The 20,914-nt window shown below is 62.6% G+C and overlaps 2 protein-coding genes across 3 annotated transcripts; both read left to right on the top strand.

Annotated features, from left to right (window-relative positions):
* The first annotated feature begins 66 nt into the window (after window positions 1-66).
* Window positions 67-1,984, top strand: NPW (neuropeptide W). The gene is made up of 2 exons (XM_031658589.1): window positions 67-1,545; window positions 1,766-1,984. Exons 1-2 carry the CDS (start codon window positions 1,291-1,293, stop codon window positions 1,850-1,852), a joined length of 342 nt encoding a protein of 113 aa, XP_031514449.1. The 5' UTR covers window positions 67-1,290; the 3' UTR covers window positions 1,853-1,984.
* A 6,154-nt stretch (window positions 1,985-8,138) lies between these two features.
* Window positions 8,139-20,221, top strand: SLC9A3R2 (SLC9A3 regulator 2). 2 transcript variants are annotated; one of them, XM_003916362.4, is made up of 7 exons: window positions 8,139-8,481; window positions 10,826-11,026; window positions 17,472-17,651; window positions 17,876-18,029; window positions 18,103-18,146; window positions 18,685-18,747; window positions 18,988-20,221. In XM_003916362.4, the coding sequence occupies exons 1-7, from the start codon at window positions 8,269-8,271 to the stop codon at window positions 19,144-19,146; spliced, it is 1,014 nt and encodes a 337-aa protein (XP_003916411.1). In that variant the 5' UTR covers window positions 8,139-8,268; the 3' UTR covers window positions 19,147-20,221. The 2 variants fall into 2 exon arrangements, with proteins under 2 accessions (XP_003916411.1, XP_009193963.1); XM_009195699.4 differs by lacking the exons at window positions 8,139-8,481; window positions 10,826-11,026 and adding an exon at window positions 14,458-14,953.
* Window positions 20,222-20,914: the final 693 nt, after the last annotated feature.

Here is a 20,914-nt window from a genome sequence, read left to right as displayed (position 1 = left end):
AGGTGCCTGCCACCACACCCAACTAATTTTTTGTATTTTTCGTAGAGATGGGGTTTCACCATGTTGGCAAGGCTGGTCTTGAATTCCTGACCTCAGGTGGTCGCCCACCTCGGCTTCCCAAATTGCTGGGATTACAGGCGTGAGCTACCGCACCTGGCCAAGGACCTGGGCCATTTAAGTGGAGTCCTGAAGGATGAGTAGGTGTTAGCCAGGCTGAGAAGGAGGGAATGATGCTCTAGGCACACACGCACAGAGGAAGGCAAAGTTTTGGTTTAGACAAAAATTGAGACTCGCTGGATAAAGTGATCTTAGGGGACCATCACCAGAGAGGAGACATTAGAGGTCTGCAAGGCCTTGTCCTGCCCCTCCAGGGCTAGAGGTTCAAGGAGGGGCTGACTCTTTCTCCTGGAGGCCTCGCAGAACCACAGACCCCAAGAATGGCTTGGTGTGGCCAATGTGAGGCTTCTAAGCCTCTGTCTAGCTCTGCGGGGAGACAGGTTGGTGGGGAGAAGCTGGGGGTGGCAGTGGACAGGACAGAGTGTGGGGACAGCTTTGGGAGCCGTGCTAGGCAAGGACAAGGGACAACTCTTGTGGGGAGTCACCCAGAGGGGTCTTGAATGGTGCTGAAGGCCCCTGACAGCCCCCCTGCGATAGCCACTGTAGCTCTGCCTGTACCTGGGTCTTCGCTCTGTTGTTGTCCCACCCGCAGGAGTCTGGCTAAAGGGGCATCCCTCAGCCCTACTCCCTCATCAGTGTTCCCAGTACCCTCTCCCTGGCACTTCCACTCCTGGGGGAGGAGGCTGAGCAGGGAGAGAATGGAACGTGTTCCCCCAGAGGCGCACAGTTCCAGCCAGCGGCCCACTCAGTGAGGTGCTCAGGTACCCACGTCCCCACCAGCTGCCAGGGTTCCCTCTCCTCCCTCCGTCCCTCCTCCCATCTGGGGAGCCCAGCAGTACTGCGGGGGCGGAACAAGGCGGGGCCACGAACGGTTATAGCTGGGCTCGCAAGGGGACCCACGGCTCGCCTCCAGCCTCCTGGGCTCCGGTACCTGGGCGTCCCGACTCCACTGCGCGCCCAAACCCAGCTGAGCCGGTTCGTGGCCCGCCCCGCCGGGCGGCCGTCGACGCGAGCACCCTGGCGCGGGACCCGGGGAAGCGGGGGGCTCCCGCGAGCCGGCCGCGGCTGGCACTGCCGCTGCTCCTGTTCCTGTTGCCGCTGCCCGCCGGCGCGTGGTACAAGCAAGTGGCGAGTCCCCGCTACCACACGGTGGGCCGCGCCGCTGGCCTGCTCATGGGGCTGCGCCGCTCACCCTATATGTGGCGCCGCGCGCTGCGCGCGGCCGCCGGCCCCCTGACCGGGGACACCCTCTCCCCCGGACTCGCCGCCCGCGAGGCTCCTCTCCTGCTGCCCTCGTGGGTTCAGGAGCTGTGGGAGACGCGACGCAGGAGCTCCGAGGCAGGGATCCCTGTCCGTGCGCCCCGGAGCCCGCGCGCCCCGGAGTCTGCGCTGGAACCGGTGTCCCTGGACTTCAGCGGAGCCGGCCAGGTACGTGAGAGGGGAGGAGGCCTGGACCGCCGCAGGCAAAGGGGTCTCTGGAGGTCTGAGCCGCAGCACAGAGCCGCGTGTTCAGGGGGCACCCTCGGGCCCTTCCATCCCCCGCTCCGCGCCCGGAAAAGTTTTCCCTGGGCAGGCTCGACCCTGGCACCCGGGGGTGGCAGTGGAGGGCCACAGCCTCCTCCCCACGGCCTTGCTCTGTTCTCGCTAGCGACTTCCGAGAGATGTCTCCCGCCCCGCCGTGGTCCCCGCACCAAACCGCCTTGGCCGGCCCCGCCTGGCCCCCGGACCGTCCTGACAGCGTTCCCCCGCCTGCGGCGCCTCCGCGCCTGACCCAGGAGGAGTCTCCGCAGCTTCCAGGAGCCGCTCACAGCCCCGGCCTGCCGTCCGGTCAATAAAATCCGCCTGACTCCTGCGCCCCCGCGTGCGACCCCTTCGTCTGCCTGTGTACTTTGCCGTCTAGCTCAGGGCGCAGACAGGCGCGCCCACGCCCTGGCAAATGTCACGGGCCCCTCCCTCGCCGACCAGGGGAAGCGCCAGGCACTCAGCATTCATTTCAAACCTGAATGTCCTGGCACCCCCTTTCTCCCTTAGCCAAAGTCTTCCGCAGAGGATTAAGAACCCCTGGTCCCCTTCTTCTGGGTCATGCCCATGGAGGAGGGGCCCCTCCACCTGAGCCCCACCTTGCTGCTTGCTTTTTTTTTTTTTTTTTTTTTGAAACGGAGTCTCCCTTTGTCGCCCAGGCTGGAGTGCAATGGCGAGATTTTGACTTACTGCAACCTCCACCTCCACGGGTTCAAGCGATTCTCCCACCTCAGCCTCCTGAGTGGCTGGTACTACAGGCACCCACCATGATGCCCAGCTAAGTTTTGTATTTTTGTAGAGACGGGGTTTCACCATGTTGGCTGGACTGGTCTTGAACTCCTGACCTCAGGTGATCCGCCCACCTCAGCCTCCCAAAGTGCTGGGATTATGGGCATGAGCCACCGTACCCGGCTGCTCCTCTACCTTTTATCCCTCTCTGCATGCCCTTCTGGTCAGTGGCTCCAGCCCCCCCACATACATGTGCCCTGCCATCTTGAATACCGAGGACCTCCGTCCACCAGGCACCCTCCAGTTCCTCTCCCAAGGGTCTGGGCCCCTCCTCCCTCACTCTCCTTCTTCAACCCTCTCTAATCTGCCCTGGGACTCCAACGACTGTCCTGGACCCCAAACCACCAAGGTCACATGCCCTGATGCAGCCCACCCTTGGAACCCTCCTGTAGCCATGTGGCAGGGTCCCCCCTTGGGGCCACCCAGCAAGGATTGGGGGAGGGGTGGTCCTGGGCCTGGTTTTAGGATGCCCCTGTGGAACCAGCCCCCCACCCCTGCTCCTGGAAGCCCCGCCTCCCCTCGCTGGTAGGTCCTTTCCATCTCCAAGGTGTGTCCTTCTCCCAAATATGGGTGCTCTTTTTATCTCCACCCCTTCAATTCTTTTTCTTTTTTTTTTCCGAGACAGAGTCTCCAGCCCATGCTGAAGAGGCACTATCTCGGCTCACTGCAACCACCGCCTCCCTGCCTCCCCGGCTTAGATGATTCTCCTGCCTCAGCCTCCCCAGTAGCTGGGATTGCAGGTGCCCACTACCAAGCCCAGCTAATTTTTGTATTTTTTAAAATAGAGATGGAATTTTGCCATGTTGGCCAGGCTGGTCTTGAACTCCTGACCTCAGGGGATCCGCCCACTTCGTCCTCCTAAAGTGCTGAGATTACAGGCGTGAGCCACGGCACCTGGCCCACCAGCCAATTGTTTTGTTTTTTGTTTTTGTTTTTGTTTTTGTTTGAGACAGAGTTTCCCTCTTGCTGCCCAGGCTGGAGTGCAATGGCGCCATCTTGGCTCGCCGCAACCTCTGCCTCCTGGGTTCAAGCCATTCTCCTGCCTCAGCCTGTAGCTGGGATTACAGTCATGAGCCTCCACGCCCGCCTAATTTTGTATTTTCAGTAGAGACAGCATTTCTTCATGTTGGTCAAGCTGGTCTCGAACTCCCGATCTCAGGTGATCCTCCCGCCTTGGCCCCCCAAAGTGCTGGAATTACAGGCGTGAGCCTCACCAGCCAATTCTTACATGGAGCCCTTGGTTCCATCTAGGGCTCCCTCCGGCTCTGTGCTGGGTGAAGAGTGGTCACACCCCTCACAGGACAACTCATTCTCCTCCCTGTGAACTCATTCCTTCCCAGTCCCGGCCCTGTTTCTCACTGAACCTGACCTCTAAGAACATGGATGTCCTGACCTTGTCACCCCCACACCACGCCTCAAGGGCTCCCCACTGCCTATGGGATGATAGCCGTGCTGTGTCTGCTCTAACCGCCCCTCCCACTGCCTCCTCCCCTTCCCCACCGTCTGCTCCAGACTGCAGATTCCAGGACAGCCCGGGACCTCCCTCCCCGAAGGAGGACTCCAGGGCCCCCGGCTGGGTTAAATGTTCTTCCTGGAGCTGCTTCAGCTCGGGCCTTCCCTGCAAACGCCAAGGTGCTCAAAGCCCTGTTTTTGCGGGGACGGGGGGAGGTTTCAGTGATGTTCCCTGGTGCTTGCCTGGTCCAAGATGGGGAGGCAGAGCCGATGAGGGGCTTCTCTGCCTCCCCAGCTCCACACCCTTATTCCCCTGCAGCGCAACCAGCCCTAGGGCGCCAGCCTCACCCCAGTCCCCACCCCACAGGACTGGATCGAGTGGAAGCCAGATGGGCAGGATCCTGGGGCAACTCCTCGGACGATGCAATGCGACCAGTTCCGACCAGGTGGCGCTGCGCGGCTACCGTTCTGGGCGGTAGCCTCCGCCCCGCGCCTCCAGCAATGGGCGGGCCGCAGTGGGCGGGGCCACAGCGGGTGGGCGGGGCCGCCCCGTCGGCGGCAGCGGTTTCCTGCCCCTCCCTCCCTCTTGGGTCGTCGCAGTCCCCACCTTCCCTCTCCTCCTCTCTGGGTCTCTGTTGGTCACCTCCTTCTGTCGCGCTGGCCCCGCCTGCTCCAGTTTCGGAATCTGAAGAGAGGCACGGTGCAGCCTGAGGGAAGAGGCCCTAGGCGCGGTCTGGTTATGCTCGCAGGACCATTAATGTCCATCAGAAAGCAGCGCCTGCCTGAGCAGCTCTGAACCATTACTGGGCGTCGGAATAGTGGTCCCACCCCCAGACAGGGCTCCAGGCCACGGCCACATCCCAGAGCCTCTGTCCAGGCCCAGGCTCGGGCTCCCTGAGATCGCTGGGACCTTGCTGGAGGGATGCGGGTTCAAGGCCTGGAGGAAAGGTCCTGCAGAAACAGGAGTGCAGGGGCGCCCCCACCCCGGTGGACCCCCGACCGACAGCCCAGGGGAACAGCTGAGACCTCTCCCTCTGCTGGATAGGACTCGCCTGGGTAGCATGCTGGCAGGCGTGGGGAAAGGGGGTTGGGTGGAGAGTGGGGAATCCCCCAAGCCTCTGATTGCCCCTGACTTGACTTTCTTCCCTCCTGCTGCTGCCCTGGGAACCCACGTCACCCCATCTGCACTCCGCAGAAGCAGCAAAATAAAGTCCACCCTCCTGTTGATGCCCACCCTACTGCCTCCCGCCCACTTCCCTAGCCCTTTCTTTGAGACACCAAGCACTTGGCGGCCCCTGAACACCTTTGCCCAGGCGCTTGCCTTCGCCTTCCTCTGCCTCCAGCGCAGCACCCGTGGGGGCCAAGGTCAGCCTTGGACCAGGGCTGAGAGCTTCCGGAGGCTGGCTGGAGAAGAGGCGTGGGAGGGTTTAGCCCTGAGAGCTGCTGGGTCACCATTCCTTGCCTGTTCCTCCAGGTCCCTGGACTCACTGTCCCCTCTGACTCTGAACCTCCTCTGAAAGTGTGACCTCCAGTTCCTCTCTGGCTGTCTCATTCCTCCTGCTCCCCGCTTTGCCAGACCCACTTCCTTTGTTGCCTGACCCTTTGCTACTCTGTTACCCTTCTCAGCCCTTCTTGGCTTTGGGAACTCCTTTGTTACTTTGTAGCGGTAGAGTGTACTGTGATACTTCCTTGGTTCCTGGCCCCAGTTGTGACTTCATGTCCCTGGTGGCCCTTCCCTCCGCCATGTTGTTCTCTATCCCATCTTTTATTTATTTATTTTTAAATTTTTTTTTTTTCTGTTTTTTTTTTTTTTTTTTTTTTTTTTTTTTTGAGGCCAGGGTCTTGCTCTGTCACAGGCTGGAGTGCAGTGGCGGATCTCGGCTCACTGCAGCGCCCATGCCTCCGGGTTCCGCCATTCTCCTGCCTCCCAGCCTCGAGTAGCTGGACTACAGTATGCAGCCGGCTAGTTTTTGTATTTTTAGTAGCGGCCGGGGTTTCCACCGTGTTAGCCAGGATGTCTCGATCTCCTGACCTGTGATCCACCGTCTCACGGCCTCCCAAAGTGCTGGGATTACAGGCTTGAGCCACGCGCCTGGCTTTTTTTTTTGAGATAGTGTCTTGCTCTGTCACCTAGGCTGGAGTGCAATGATGCAATCTCAGCTCACTGCAACCTCCGCCTCCTGGGTTCAAGTGATTCTCCTGCCTCAACCTCCCCAGTAGCTGGGATTACAGGTGTCTGCCACCATGCCTGGCTAATTTTTTTTTGTATTTTTAGTAGAGACGGGGTTTTGCCATGTTGGCCAGGCTGGTCTCGAACTCCTGACCTCAGGTGTGGGGATTTTGGAACTCCTGACCCAAAGTGTTGGGATTACAGGCATGAGACACTGCTCCTGGCCCCCCATCCCATCTTCAGTCACTGGGAGGAGGAATTGGCTGAGTCCTGGGCCAGGGAAGGCTGGTGTATGCCCAAGGCGGATCAGGGATCTGCCCCACCCGGGGGGTAAGCTCTGCAAGCCCCCTTACCCAGGGGACCTGGGGCTGCTGGTGCCTCCTATCCAGCCACCTCCCTCGACTCTAGTGTGGCCACGAAGCTACAGCCTGCCAGGTTGTGGGTGGCCCTGGTTGGTGTGGGATGACCCCCTGAGCCCAAACAGGTGTGGTGTGTGGGGTGCGTGGTGGTGGGTCACACTGCCTGCCCCCATCTTCACAGACTCCACGGGTGGCAGCACCAGGCTGTGTCCAGGAAGGCCAGCCATAGGTCAGACAGGCAGCCTCTGGACACGCAGACAGACAGATGGAGGTGGCTGGCCAGGCGGGAGCCTGAGGCAGCCTCAGCCAGGAATTGCAGGGGTGGGGGTGGCAAGCAGCCATGGTGCCTCAGCCTAAGTGGCTTTTAGGGGCAGCTGCCGGGATATGGGCACCCAGGGGGCCATGGCCCAGGAGACTGCCCAGAGGCGGGCCCTGTGCTTGGGTGGGGGCAGGGGAGCCCAGGCCAAGGCCCCAGAGAGAGGATAGGGAGAGGAGGACTGCGCCAAGCCTGCTTCTACTGCTCACATGGGGAATTGCCTGGGCTGGCTGTGCCTGACCCCTGGGAACCAGGTATGTGCAGGGGGCCTGGCTGGGCTGGGGAGGAGGGCAGACTGGGGCTGTGCCTGGACTCAGCTGTCTTCCTATATTGGAGACAGAGGAAGAGCTGGGTGGTGAAGAGCATGGACTCCGAATCTCACATCCCTGGGCCCAAAGGGAGCTGAGGAAGCTTCGTGGGTCCCTCTCCAGGCCTGTTTGCAGGTCTGTGAAGTGGCCAAGCCCCTAGGGTTGTTCCAAGTAAAATGCGCTCAGGCATAAATGATTTCACTGTGGTGGCGACTGTCCTGTTGGGGAAGGAGGGACACTCGTGCTTCATGTAGAGGCTCAGGGATGTAGACGGCTGTGGGCAGGGGAGGGGAGATCTGCTGCCTGCCTGCGGACACTGTGGAGCAGCGCCTGTGCACACTGGCCACTACCCAGAGCTTAGAGCCCAAAGAAGTCAGTGGAGGCCCATGTCGAGACTCATCCTTTCGTTACTCTGCAGAGTCACAGTCCAGGCCTGGGGTGGGCTGGGACACAAGTAGGGGGAGCCGCCCGGCCAAGGGAAAGAATGGCGGGAATGGACGAGGTGCAGATAGCCCAAACACGGAGGGTAGGCCAGGGAGTCTCAAGCCACTGGCCCCCAGGATGCAGGGAGGGACTGCTGCGTGTCACTTTTAAACCTCTTTTTGCCTCTTGGGCCCTCCTGAGACTGCCCTGGGCCAGGGCAGTTCTGGCTGCAGGAGGGATCCAGATCAGGCACAGCGGAGTGGAGATAGGCAAGGGGGTCTGGGAGGGCTTCCCCGGGAGGGTGGGGAGGGCTGTGGCCCTTGTTGTTACCCTTTGGCCCCTTTGGGGGGGTCCCTTGGCCTGGAGACCCTTTGTCCAACCCGTCGCCCACCTCAAGACCTGCCTGGATGCTGCGCATACAGTAGGTATCCAATAAATGTTCCTGGGATAGAAGGCAAAGGCGCTGGCACCAAGGCGGCTGCCCAGAGCAGGAGCGAGACAGAGGGGTCCTGGTGGCTGGGGAGTCCCCTAGCCCTGCCGCCTTCCCCCACCCCCACCCGGGATGACCGGCCGCGGAGGCCGGGATGGCTGGGACCGGAGGTGGGGGCGGCCGGGCGGCGGGGGCGGGGGCGGGGAAGGGGCGGGCGCGGGGGCGGTGCCGCAGCCCGAGCTGGAGCCGGAGCCGGAGCCGGAGCCCGAGGCGACGGGAGCCGAACGGGAGCCGCCGAAGCCACCGCCGGGTGCCCAGCGCCGCCGCCGCCCCCGAGCTGCCCCGCGCCCCTGCCCGCGGGCGGCTGGTGGGCAGCGGGCGCCATGGCCGCTCCGGAGCCACTGCGGCCGCGCCTGTGCCGCCTGGTGCGCGGGGAGCAGGGCTACGGCTTCCACCTGCACGGCGAGAAGGGCCGCCGCGGGCAGTTCATCCGGCGCGTGGAACCCGGTTCCCCCGCCGAGGCCGCGGCGCTGCGCGCTGGGGACCGCCTGGTCGAGGTCAACGGCGTCAACGTGGAAGGCGAGACGCACCACCAGGTGGGGGCCTGCGCTCGCCCCCGGCCCGCCGCCCCCTCCCTGAGCGCGTCCCTCTGGAGCGGGCGGGGGTCGCACGGGGGCCTCCGCGGAGAGGACGCGGACATTGCCGGGAGGCAGCGGCCCGGCGCCTTCCGAGTCCCCGCGCAGGAAGCTCAGCCCTGCACAGGGGTGGGGGGGCATCCTGGCAGGGAGGGGCCCGCACTGCGGCTCCTGGCCGTTGGCCTCGCTCTTTGGTCGCGTTTTGGCCTCAGTGTGCCATGAAGGAGGGTGTTGGGCAGCCTGGGGCCCCTCCAGAAAGGTGGAGACCTGGGTGCTTTTGCGTAGGTGTGTGTACACGTGTGCGTGTGAACACAGCTGGGCGTGTGTGTGCAGGTCCCTCTGGGGTCAGCCAAGTGTGCACGCGCCTGCCTGTGTGTACCCAGGAGGGGTTGCAGTAAGGGCATCAGTGTGTCTGCAGTTGTGTGTGTGCTGGAGTGTGTGTGAGTATACAGGTCTGTGTGTGTGTGTGTGTGTGTGTGTGTACAGGTCTGGACTCCTGGGCATGTGAGAGCTGAGCTCTGTGTGTGTGCACACCTGGTTACTGTACTCATCATTGTGTGTCTGCAGGCTGGTAAGTCTGTGTCTGTACTCTAGTGTGTCCCAGCCGGTATGCCTGGGACCGGGTTGAGTTGGCCATTGGTGGCAACCACGTTCCTGAGCTCCAAAGGCACTACCCCTCCTCAGAGGCTGCTTAGCCCGGCTGGGGTTACTTGCCAAAGCCTCCTGCCTCCTGGCTAAGGAGAACAGAGCCTTTTTTCTGTGGGTTCTGACCCCTGAGGTATGTCTGTCTCCCACAGGCCAGGGGCTTCCTCCACACCCTGGTGGGGGTCCAGTGTCCACACACCCCTTGTCCTCCAGGTCCCCTGTCCCTCACAGCACTGGCGAATCCATAACCTGCCTACATGGCTGGTCCTGGAACCTCAAGATTAGCAGTTGGTTCAGCTGGGCCTGGAGTTGGTCTCCTGTTCACCTGGTGCCTTGTCTGTCCCTCCGTCGGCCAGCCCCATGCATTCCACCCAGAGTGTCTGCTGTGTAAGGTTGTTTGCTGAAGAAGGTGGGGATCAGGCCAGTGGCCTGGACCTGAGGGATTGAGGGTAGGGCTGGCAGGGCTGGGGCCTGGCTGCTGTTTGATAGTCGTTGCCGCCCTTGCCCAGGGAACACTTGCTTATCCAAGGCCCTGGGGTGCTGGTCTCTGAGGACTGGACACACAGACCATGGTGGACTCTCCCCACTGCCCCAGGAGGGCAAGAGGCGCAGTTACTGCCCCATTTGACAGTTGAGGAAACTGATGCCAGAGATTTAGGGTGACTTGTTTGGGACACATAGTCAAGAAGCAGCTGGGCACTCGGTTCCTCTTGTCTCACTCTGGGTCATGGGGAGAGAGGAGGGCCAGGGGACAGATGGGCCTGGCTCAGTCCCTCCTATCTGTTCACCACCCCTGCTGAGCCCGGCGGCTGGTGGGGAGCCCTGTCCACCCCCCCCCCCCAGGCCACAGGTGGGAGTAGGGCTGCCCGTCTTCCTGCCTGCTTCCCAATGGTCACTGCTTTCTCTCTGCGGGTGCACGCCGGCCCCCTGCATGGTCCAGACACTTCACAGGCACCTGCACCCCCACGCGGACAGCCACCATGCCATAGCTGTTCACTGCCCCTCCCCCTTGCCGGCTGTACCTGAATGCTGCTTCCCTGGCTGTGTGTGCGTACCCGAGCCAGGAGTCCAGCCATTCCCCTCCTCACAAGTCCAGCGGGAATGGGCCCATGGTCATGGCCTGGAGGTGGACATAAGGCCTGGGGTCAGGGGTTTAGACTCCCATGGCAGAGAATGACAGGAATGGGCACGGACACACCCAAACTGGGGCCCAGGGAGACACCCCTCTCCTTCAAACCTGGACGCAGACACAGACTTTGATACAGATGGATGCACGTGCACACACTAACAGGCAGACTGAAAACCTGAAGCTCCACTGTGCACTGTCTTTGTTACTTCCAGACGGGACTTACCCAGCTGCCCTACCCTGCAGCCCCTTCCCAGCCCTGCCTGGAGAAGACCCTGGGCTAAGGGCAAGGCTCTGGGAGGACCCTGAAGCCCTCGCAGCCTGGACCTCAGTGTCCAGAGCCCGGGTGCAGAGGGAGGGAGCCTCTGGAGTCTGGGGGTGGGGGGCGGGGCCGGCAGGCCTCTCGGTGCGGCCACCCGCCCATGCAGACCAGCTGCCCGCCTGCATGCCCGGGCCAGCCCAGAGTGGTGCCATTGCCCATGTGCTGCCCGGAATGCGGGCCACTGACCCGCTCCTGTCACCCATTCGCCCCAGGTGGTGCAGAGGATCAAGGCTGTGGAGGGGCAGACCCGGTTGCTGGTGGTGGACCAGGAGACAGATGAGGAGCTCCGCCGGCGGCAGCTGACCTGCACTGAGGAGATGGCCCAGCGAGGGCTCCCGCCCACCCATGACCCCTGGGAGCCAAAGCCAGACTGGGCACACATGGGTGGCCGCAGCTCCGACGCTGGCAAGAAGGTATGGCAGGCTCGGCCCGCAGGGACCACCCTCGCCTCTCCCAGAGGCTCTCTTGGCTTTCGACGACCATCTTTGCCTCTGATCATCTCCAGAAGTCTTGGTCTCTTCTGCCTTTTGGGGCCCCTTTTCTGCCCCAGGGACCATCCTGTTGGCTAATGGGGGCCACTCTTTCTACTCTCAGCCTGTGTTTTAAACTGGGTAGGGTCAGGGCAGCCTAGCCTGTTCCTCTTCTCCAGGACGCTCCAGAGCCCCTTGCCCTATCGAGGGGTTACTCTGACGAGCTGCTGCCTCCCCAGCCCCCAGCCTCATGGCTGAGGAGCCCTGGGAATAGACATTCTAGGTCTGCGTGTGCCCAGCTCCGGCGGCCTGTGTTGGGTGTCATCCGTGGCTCTGTCCTTGTCTCTCTTCAAGGAGCCTGTGTGCTGGGAAGGCCTGGGAGAGGGCTGGCCGCCTCTGCAGGTTGGGGAAGCCTAGGAGGCCACTCTGTCAGGCCTGGTGTGGGTGGGGCTGGGAGCATGGGAGTGGAGTTGGGGGGTCCAGGCAGCTCCAAGGTGAGCCCACTCCTCCCCTAGATATAAGGGAGGGCCCGGGGACCCTGTTTGCTGTTACTTATGGGCTCCTGCTGGGTAGCACTTCCTCCTTCCCCTGCCCCTGCTCCCAGTCAGGAGACCCAGAAAAGTACAGGGGCCGCCTGCTCCACCTCCTGCTAGGTGGCCACTGGGAGGGGCCACCTGGCAGGCCTTGAGGGCTAGGAGGAACAGCTGAAACTGTCTGTCCTGTCTTCCTGGAGGCCCTGATGGCATTGTCTCCATGCTCTCCTACCTTCTTTTTCATTTTCAAAGACATCCCTGGCTGGGCAAGGTGACTCGCACCTGTAATCCCAGCACTTTGGGAGGTTGAGGCAGGCGGATCACCTGAGGTCAGGAGTTTTGAGACCAGCTTGACTAATGTGGTGAAACCTGTCTCTACTTAAACTACAAAAATCAGCTGGGCTTGGTGGCAGGCGCCTGTAGTCCCAGCTACTCGGGAGGCTGAGGCAGGAGAATTGCTTGAACTCGGCAGGCAGCAGTTTCAGTGAGCCAAGATCCTGCCACTGCACTCCAGCCTAGGGGACAGAGCGAGACTGTCTCAAAAAAAAAAAAAGAAGAAAAGAAAAGAAATAAATCCCTTCAGGGTATTTGAGTCCAGGGGTTGGCCAGACCGCACTGTGAGAACCGTGCCTGAGGCAGAGGCGTGGGATCTGGAGTTCCTGAGGGTGCAGGGGATCTATACATTCACTTTCTCCCTTTCCCAAGTATCACTCCTGGAGCTGGCTGCGCCTGGGAGCTGAGCCCGGCGGGGGGATGTCTTGGCAGGGAGACGGCATTCCCTGTGGGGAGGGGGCACAGGCCTGGCCATGGGACCTGTGGGACCTGTTTTGTTCCTGGGGCTTGAGGGCAGGCCATGGCCGTGCTCAGGGCCAAGGTGCCCAGCCCAGGGCTGGTTGGGGGGCTGGCCTTGCAGGGGAGTGGGCTGGTCCCAGGCCCCTGTCTCCAAGTTGAGGGTTGGGGCCTCCCTCTTTCCCAGGCACCCTCCCTCCCCCAGGAGGAAGCTCCCCCTCTACCTCAGGCGTTTGTCCATTGATTTGGACACAAATGCATGGTTCACCTTCCTGTGGAAAAATCTGGCCCTCGGACTTTATCTGGAGGGTGCGGTGGCCGAGGCACCTTGCCTTGGGTGGGACCTTCCCCCGTCTGCTATTTCAGGCTCTGGGGGCTGCAGGAAGCCCTAGGAGGAGCTTCCTCTGGGTATATTTTTAGAGGAACAAAGGGTGGCCTGAGTGGCAGGTCCCTTTGTGCATGAGTCTGGCTGGGGACAGGGGCTCCAGGAGGTCAGGGGACACCCAAGGAGCAGGGTCTCCCCTTCTCTCTTCTGGCATCGAGACCTGAGGTTTCTTTTTTTTTTTTTTTTTTTTTTTTTTTTGGTGGGGAGTCTCGCTCTGTAGCCTAGACTGGGGTGCAGTGGCCAGATCTCAGCTCACTGTAAGCTCCACCTCCTGGGTCCACACCATTCTCCTGCCTCAGCCTCCGGAGTAGCTGGGACTACAGGTGCCCGCCACCATGCCCGGCTAATTTTTTGTATTTTTAGTAGAGATGGGGTTTCACCGTGTTCGCCAGGATGGTCTCGATCTCCTGACCTCGTGATCCACCCGTCTCGGCCTCCCAAAGTGCTGGGATTACAGGCTTGAGCCACCACGCCCGGCCCTTTTTCTTTTTTTTCTTGGCTCACTACAACCTCTGCCGTCTGGGTTCAAGCGATTCTCCTGCCTCACCCTGCCCAGTAGCTGGGATTACAGGCACACGCCACCACACTCTGCTAATTTTTGTGTTTTTAGTAGAGATGGGGTTTCACCATGTTGCTCAGGCTGGTCTCGAACTCCTGATTTCAGGTGATCTGCCCTCCTCCGCCTCCTAAAGTTCTGGGATTACAGGCGTGAGCCACTGTACCTGGCCCCTGAGATCTAAGGTTTAATTTCTTTCTTTCTTTCTTTTCTTTTTTTTTTTTGAGACGGAGTTTCACTCTGTCGCCCAGGCTGGAGTGCTGTGGTGTGGTCTTGGCTCACTGCAATCTCCTCCTCCTAGATTCAAGCAATTCTTGTGCCTCGGCCTCCCGAGTAGCTGGGATTACAGGTGTATACCACCATACCTGGCTAATTTTTGTGTTTTTAGTAGAGACAGGGTTTTGCCATGTTGGCCAGGCTGGTCTGGAACTCTTGGGCTCAAGTGATCTGCCTGCCTCAGCCTCCCAAAGTGCTGGGGTGACAAGCGTGAGCCACCGTGCCTGGCTCGAGCCCTGAGGTTTGTTCACCTGAGCTCCCAGCGTGGACAGGAAGAATTGGGGCTCACCGGACCTCCGCAGGTTCAGATCCTGCCCTGCTCAGCCTGGGTTCAGGGTGTGCCTGAGATGCTCAGGGAGCCCAGGAGGGCAAAGCTTACCTTGCAGGGATGGCTCCAGTGGGGGCGGTGGTGGCAGAGAGGCAGAGCCCTGGGAGGGTATGTAGCTTGGCTTTGGTGCAGGATGGAGAGGGCCCAACTCTGGGTGCCCCCTGGGAGCTAAGGGTGGTTCTCAGTGTCCTCTGTTCTGGCTGGGGATAGGGGAGGTGGGCAGGGGAGGACACTGATGTGGTTGGCCACTCCTTTTGGGGGTCATGAAGGCCTAGTTAGTGATGACTCAGCCCTGGGCCACAGCAGGCTGGGGGTGGCCGCAGCTGCGGTGCAGCTGATCCTAGTAGTGATGACAGGGGACGGCCCCCAAACAGAGACGGGTGGCCAGCGGTGCCAGGCCCTAGAGGTGGTGGCAGACCCTGAGCCCTCTGCCCCCTGCCCCTAGCCCAGTCTCCACCTCCGTCTGGAGGGCCTTGGGGGCTAACAGCAGGTGAGGGGTGACAGATTTGTGGGAGGCGGCTGTGTGGTTAGGGCGTGGTGCCTGTGGGGGCTTCCGGGCTCCTATGGCTCTTGTTCCTCTGGAACCTCAGCAGGACTGTCCTGTGTTCTGGGGCCGGGACTCCTCCCTGTCCCCCCAGCCCTGGGTCCTGGGGCAGGGCAGGGCCTTCCAGCAGCTTCCTTCCTTCCTTTCTTGGGACGGAAACCTAGCTGGGTGGGGGGCGCCGGGCTGGAGCCTTCGCAGGGGAGTGGGCTCAGTCATCACCCTGCTCCCCAGAGTGACTCAGCCCCCGTGTCTCCACCCATCCCCGGGGAGCCGGGGCCGCAGAGGGAGGTAGATAAGTGGGGTGGCAGCTTGGGTCAGCCAGAGAGTTCAGGCCACCCCGGCCGGACGCCTGCCACTCACTGCCGCTGTACCGCTGCCATGGCGCGCTCCGGGAGTGCCACGCCACCTGCCCGGGCTCCAGGAGCCCCTCCACGGAGCCCACCCCAGGGGCTGGTACAGGTCAGGTGGGGTGGGAGGAAGGGAGGGCTAGGAGGAACCAGCAGCCGCTCAGCCTCCCGGGGTGGGAGGAAGGGACTCCGGGAACTTGATGTAAGCAGGCTGGTCCCTGAGCAACAATGAAGGCCTTTCTCTGCCAGGGCTGGTGCGTCACCATCTGGGGGGGTGCCCAGTGTACCCCCATGCTAGCCTCTTTGTCCGGACACAGGCATGGCTGGGGGACCAGGGATGGTCCAGCTCTGTGCTGGCCACTGGCGGGGAGGGAGCCTGGAGCCCGTGGGAGCCAGAGGGCCTGGCAGAAGGCGGCAGGAAGTGTGTGCTGAGCCAGGGTAGGGAGGAGGAATGTGAGCTATGAACCCCGCCCGAGCTCCTCAGCTCTCTGGGCCCCCATGCTCCGCCCCATGTGCTGCCAGCAGCCCACCCTGGCCCCTCCATTGCAGCCCTTCCACCACCTGAGGGTTTAGTGCTGTGCCTGGCGCCTTCGTGACCCTGCTGACAATGAGGGGTTTGATGATAGGCAGAACTTCTTGCCGTGTAGAGTGAAAGACGGCTGCTTCTGGACAGAGGCAGAGGGGTGGCCAGAATGACCCTGAGAACACTGAGGGGGCCTTGGCCTGGCCTCAGGGCCCCAGACACCCACCAGATCCTGCTTCCTGTCTGGTGCCCTGAGAAACCCTGCCCTGTAGGTCGCTGTGCAGGCGTGGGAAGGGCTGCCGGGCCAGCACTGTGGGGCTGGCCGCATGTGTGGGTGGCTATGCATGTTTGCAGGTGTGTTTGGACGTCTTGTGTCTGTGACCGTGTGATGTGTCTTTACCGCCTGGGCCCATGTCACGCTCCCACCTCCCCCCCGAACTGGGCTCCTGTCCCCACGCCTTCCCTCAGTCCCAGGCCAGCCTGGGGGCTGTGCTCCACCTTCCCCCTGAACTGGGCTCCTGTCCCCACGCCTTCCCTCAATCCCAGGCCAGCCTGGGGGCTGTGCTCCACCTCCCCTCCTGAATGGGCCCCTGTCCCCACGCCTTCCCTCCCTCCCAGGCCAGCCTCAGCACTGCTCTGACTGCATCCCTGAGGGGCAGCTCGGTGGGCAGGTGTCAGGGTCAGCCTCAAAGCCCCATGCCTGTGCCACCAGGTGTGTCTGGGGGAGGGGTGGGTCTATGTGGTGGGGCCCTGGAGATTTTGGGGGTCTTGTACCCTCCAATTCAGCCCATGTGGCCCAGCTGAGCCCCTGCAGGGCCAAGGAGCCACAGCTTGTCCCTGGAGTTTCTGGTGTGATAGGGCCTGGGTTGTGGCCATGCAGAGAGGGTTCAGAGGGTGGGCAGGAGGCTCCTGACGAGGCATCTGGCGGGCTGGACAGGAGAAGGGTATTCCAGACCAAGGGCAGGTCCCGAGCCCAGGGGACAGGGCACTAGCCCTGTGGAGAAGGACCCCCTTGCTCCCTCGGCAGAGTGGCCCCCGCCACTGACATGGCTGTTTCTGGTCCATTGGGGTTTGGAGTGAGGCTTGAAGGTGGGTGGCTGGAGGGGTCGGGGGTGTCTAAGGCCTGGAGACCTGCCCTCCTGAGGCCTGAGTGCCCCTTTTGCCATGCCGCCCCAGCCCTAGCCTGGCCTGTGGTCCCTCAGGGACACACAGGGCGGTAGGAGGTGAGGGAGGGGCCCTGGCAGCCCCCCACCCCGCCTGCACGCTCTCCCCTGCACACGCCCTCAAGCCTGGCACTCCCTGGAAACCTGAGCTGCCCCCCCGCCTGTTCTGGCCACCGCCATGTTTAACTGAGCACGGGCAGCCACTGGCCACCGCCGCGGCACCCTGGCCTGGCCCCTGGCTGGGGGGTGGCCACTGGGCCTGGCCCTGCCTGCATGGTCCCCTGGCCCAGACCCCCACTGCAGGATGCCAGAGGTAACATGGGGCAGGGCCTGGGATGGTAGCGGGGGGGTCCTTCCGGGCCCCAGGAGGCCCTCTGTGCCCTGTCCACTCTAAACTCCTGCCCCAGCCTCTGTGTGCTGGGCCCGCGGGGGTGGTGCGGCTCGTTTTCCCGGAATGTGAAAGCAAACAGAGCCGCCACCGCAGCCAGCTTCACGGAGGCCTCTGGAGAGAAAACAAAACTGCTGGCCTAGGAGCGCCTGCCCCACGCTCTGGAGAAGAGCCCGGGGCAGGGGGACGCACGGGCAGGGCCCTCAGGAACAACTGCCCCAGGAGGCCGACAGTGACAGTTCTTCCCACCTGGTGCTCTCTCCCACCCCGCCTGTGTGCCGCGCTGGCCTCCAGCCCAGGGAATTATCCCAGCAACCCAGGAAGGCGGCTGGGCCCATCCGGGAGGCTTCTGGGTTTGAAAACTGGCTTTGCCCAAGTTCCCGCAACTAAAGCTCTGTCACAGGCAGCCTGGGTGCCCGGAGTGTTTGCCACTGAGACCTGGGCCTGCCCGTGGGTGGCATGGTACCGAGTCTGGGCAGCAGCGGCACCACCAGGGAGTGGCCTCTGGGGGTGGGAGGCTGGAGCCAGGGACTGACCCTGTCCCTTGGGCCTGCAGGATGTCAGTGGGCCCCTGAGGGAGCTGCGCCCTCGGCTCTGCCACCTGCGAAAGGGACCTCAGGGCTATGGGTTCAACCTGCATAGTGACAAGTCCCGGCCCGGCCAGTACATCCGCTCGGTGGACCTGGGCTCACCTGCCGCCCGCTCTGGCCTCCGCGCCCAGGACCGGCTTATTGAGGTACCGGCCCACCAGGGCTGCAGGGTGCTGGGGGCCCCATGCCTGTCCACACTGGGGCCCTGGGTCCTTGCAGGGAGGAGGGAGACACTGGGAACCTGAGCTGGTGCGCCTCCTGCTGCCTCGGCGGGCGGTGGCTGTGATGAATATTTGATGCCACACCTGGCCACGCGGCATTGGGGGCTGTCTGGGCCCACGGCGGGGCTGATGCGTGCTGGTGGCGGCAGGTGAACGGGCAGAATGTGGAGGGGCTGCGCCACGCTGAGGTGGTGGCTAGCATCAAGGCACGGGAGGATGAGGCCCGGCTGCTGGTGGTGGACCCCGAGACAGATGAGCACTTCAAGCGGCTTCGGGTCACACCCACCGAGGAGCATGTGGAAGGTGGGCCACGGCCCGGGGCACAGGGTGGGTGCGGTGTGGTGGCCGAGTAGACACTGACACGCTGTCCCCACAGGTCCTCTGCCATCACCCGTGACCAACGGAACCAGCCCTGTCCAGGTGAGAGGGTGGGGTGCCCATGAGACACAAAGTGCTTCTGGGGGTACCCAGGCCCGACAGGCCCCCTTCTCCCTGGAGATCCCTTTCCTCGAGGTGTGGTAGTGACACCCGATTCTGGCCATCAGCTCCCTTTAATGCCCCTGTGGTTTTCGTCCTCCATCAGTGCCACACACAAGCCACATGGGGTGCCTGGGGTTGGGGCTGCTGCCTTCCGTCCCCTCCTGAGCAACACCTGGTAGGGAGTTGCCTTCCAGTTTCTGCCTCCTCAGGGAGCTGGTGGTAGCCTCACCCCAGGCGTTGCTCACGCCGGCCATTCCTGCACCCAAACCCCCTCTGCACCATGAGCCGGCCAGGCCACCTGCCTGTCACTGCCGGGGGCCTGGTGCCTGCCTCACCACATCTAGAGTCCACCAGATGCCCGGGGCCCCCTGCCGAGTGGAGGAGCACACACTGGTGGGGCGTGTGCATCTGTGCACATGTGTCCTTGTGCGGGTGTTGTGTCTGTCTGTGAAGCCACAACCTGCCCTTGGTTTCCCAGCTCAATGGTGGCTCTGCGTGCTCGTCCCGAAGTGACCTTCCTGGTTCTGACAAGGACACTGAGGTATGGATGTCCTCCTCCACTCCTGAGCTCACACATGGGGCTGCCAGAGGCCTTGGGGTGGGCGTCTGTGGAGATGTCAGCCCTGGCAGTGGGGTCTCTGCTCAGGAAGCCCTCATGAGCCCCTACCCCAGCCCCAGCCCCAGCAGGCAACCTGTGTTGGTTGTTCCCTGGGAGGGGCCCCCGTCTGGGGTGAGGGCCTAGGGCTCACTCCAGACACCCCACCCACCGTGCTCACCCCAGGATGGCAGTGCCTGGAAGCGAGACCCCTTCCAGGAGAGCGGCCTCCACCTGAGCCCCACAGCGGCCGAGGCCAAGGAGAAGGCTCGAGCCACGCGAGTCAACAAGCGCGCGCCGCAGATGGACTGGAACAGGAAGCGCGAAATCTTCAGCAACTTCTGAGCCCCTTCCTGCCTGTCTCGGGGCCCTGGGACCCCTCCTGCACGGACCTTGGGCCTCAGCCTGCCCCGAGCTCCCCAAGCCTCAGTGGACTGGAGGGTGGTCCTGCCACTGCCCAGAAATCAGCCCCAGCCCCCGTGAGCCCCCGTCCTGTCCCTGCCTGCCAGGTACTGGGGGCCTGTGGCAGCAAGATGTGGGGGGAGAGACCCAGAGATGTGAGAGAGAGGCAGAGACAGAGACAGAGAGAGAGAGAGAGCGAGCGAGAGAGAGAGCAAGCGAGCAAGAGAGCGAGCGAGTGAGAGAGAGAGCGGCGGCGGCAGCACGGGGTGAGGGCCTTTGCTGCTCTGCCGGGGCCTGCTGACTGAAAGGAATTTGTGTTTTTGCTTTTTTCCAAAAAGATCTCCAGCTCCACACATGTTTCCACTTAATACCAGAGCCCCCCCCCCCCCCCCCCACCTCCCCCCCCCCTTGGGACGCGCTCTAAATAATTGCAATAAAACAAACCTTTCTCTGCAAACCATTTCCTCCCCGCCCCCTCCCCTCAGCAGCAGCCGTCCCGAGTGGGAGTCCCTGGGACTTCCCAGTGGCCGAGCTGGGGCCCCCAGCCTGTTTGTGGGGACCTCCGGTAAGGCCAGGGAGGCCTGATGTGGCCATAGGAGCTGCCCCTCCCCAACCCGCCCTGGTGTGGGGGGTCCCTAGGCCAGGCCCTGCTCCCCACCCAGCTACCCTGTGCGCCTGTGCCCTGCTGGGGGTCTGAAGTGCAGGGCCTGGGTTCTCCGAGGGGCCCGAGGATGGAGGCCCCATATCCCCGAGGGGGGTGGCCTCTGGACAGGCCCCTCATTCCGCACGGCAGCTCCCAGGCCTGGGGAACATAGGTGTGTGAGAGCAGCACCCAGGAAGGACTCCTGGCCTCTGGCTCAGCCCTGCCTGGCAGGCTCCCCCGTGGACACCCTGTTGACTTTGCTCTTCCCTCCCGGGCCCCGCACCCCTGAGCCGACCACTGATCGACCGGCACCGCTGTTGCCTCGTTAAGCCATAGCGCATGCGCGTGCTCAGAATAAACAGGCCCTGCCTGGGACCCACACGCCTCTGTCTTTTCTGAGCCTCCTCCCCACGGGGTGAGGGGAGTGGAGGGATGAGGCTGTTCCAGGGAGCCCCCTGCCTGGGTCTCAGCAGCTGGAAACTGGGTCTCGTTCCTGAGCCCCTGCCCTGCATCCATCTGCTCCCAGCCCTGCTCCCTCTCCCCCACCGGACCCCATGGGACCCCGTGCTGTGTGGCACATCCTGGGCCCAGGACCATCTCTCTATTCGGCAGACTCAGCCTCCCACCTTCATCTTCCCTGTGAAGCCATCTGGCTTCACACAACACCCCCATGGGCCACCCTTTGCCCAATTCAACTTGCGACCTCTAGCAATCACAGGTCAAGCCTTGTAGCCTATGGCACCCTGCCTGGGTCCCCAATGTCCCTTTCAAGGGCGGGTAGCTCTGTAACAGGGGGTGGGACTGGGCAGAGGCTGCGCTTTGAGGTCACTGAAGTTCAGGAGCTGGTGGTGTCCAGGCTGGGAAGCTGGGAGCCGGCGATGGCTAGCATGAGGGGCCAGGGTCCTCAGCCAGCTGCCTCGGACTGCTTCCCCAGTGGACTTCCAGCAGCCGGCTGCAGCTGGCTCTCCCCACTTCCTCCCTCCCAGGTTCACGCACACGCCCTTCTCCTCCCTGAGTACTGAGCAAAGACTGTCACGTCCCCAGCCGGCCTCCCAGGCAGCCCTGCTC

The sequence above is a fragment of the Papio anubis genome, chromosome 18 (genome assembly GCF_008728515.1).
Source record: "Papio anubis isolate 15944 chromosome 18, Panubis1.0, whole genome shotgun sequence".
Lineage (NCBI taxonomy): Eukaryota > Metazoa > Chordata > Mammalia > Primates > Cercopithecidae > Papio > Papio anubis.
This window is presented reverse-complemented; position numbering and strand designations above follow the sequence as displayed.

Excerpts from the sequence above, each read along its gene's own strand:
- NPW (XM_031658589.1), top strand. The coding sequence starts at position 1,291 with ATGGGGCTGCGCCGCTCACCCTATATGTGGCGCCGCGCGCTGCGCGCG. Across the intron at positions 1,546-1,765 it reads ACTTCAGCGGAGCCGGCCAG|CGACTTCCGAGAGATGTCTC; the intron begins GTACGTGAGAGG and ends TGTTCTCGCTAG.
- SLC9A3R2 (XM_003916362.4), top strand. The coding sequence starts at position 8,269 with ATGGCCGCTCCGGAGCCACTGCGGCCGCGCCTGTGCCGCCTGGTGCGC. Across the intron at positions 18,030-18,102 it reads CACCGAGGAGCATGTGGAAG|GTCCTCTGCCATCACCCGTG; the intron begins GTGGGCCACGGC and ends CTGTCCCCACAG. Across the intron at positions 18,147-18,684 it reads ACGGAACCAGCCCTGTCCAG|CTCAATGGTGGCTCTGCGTG; the intron begins GTGAGAGGGTGG and ends TTGGTTTCCCAG.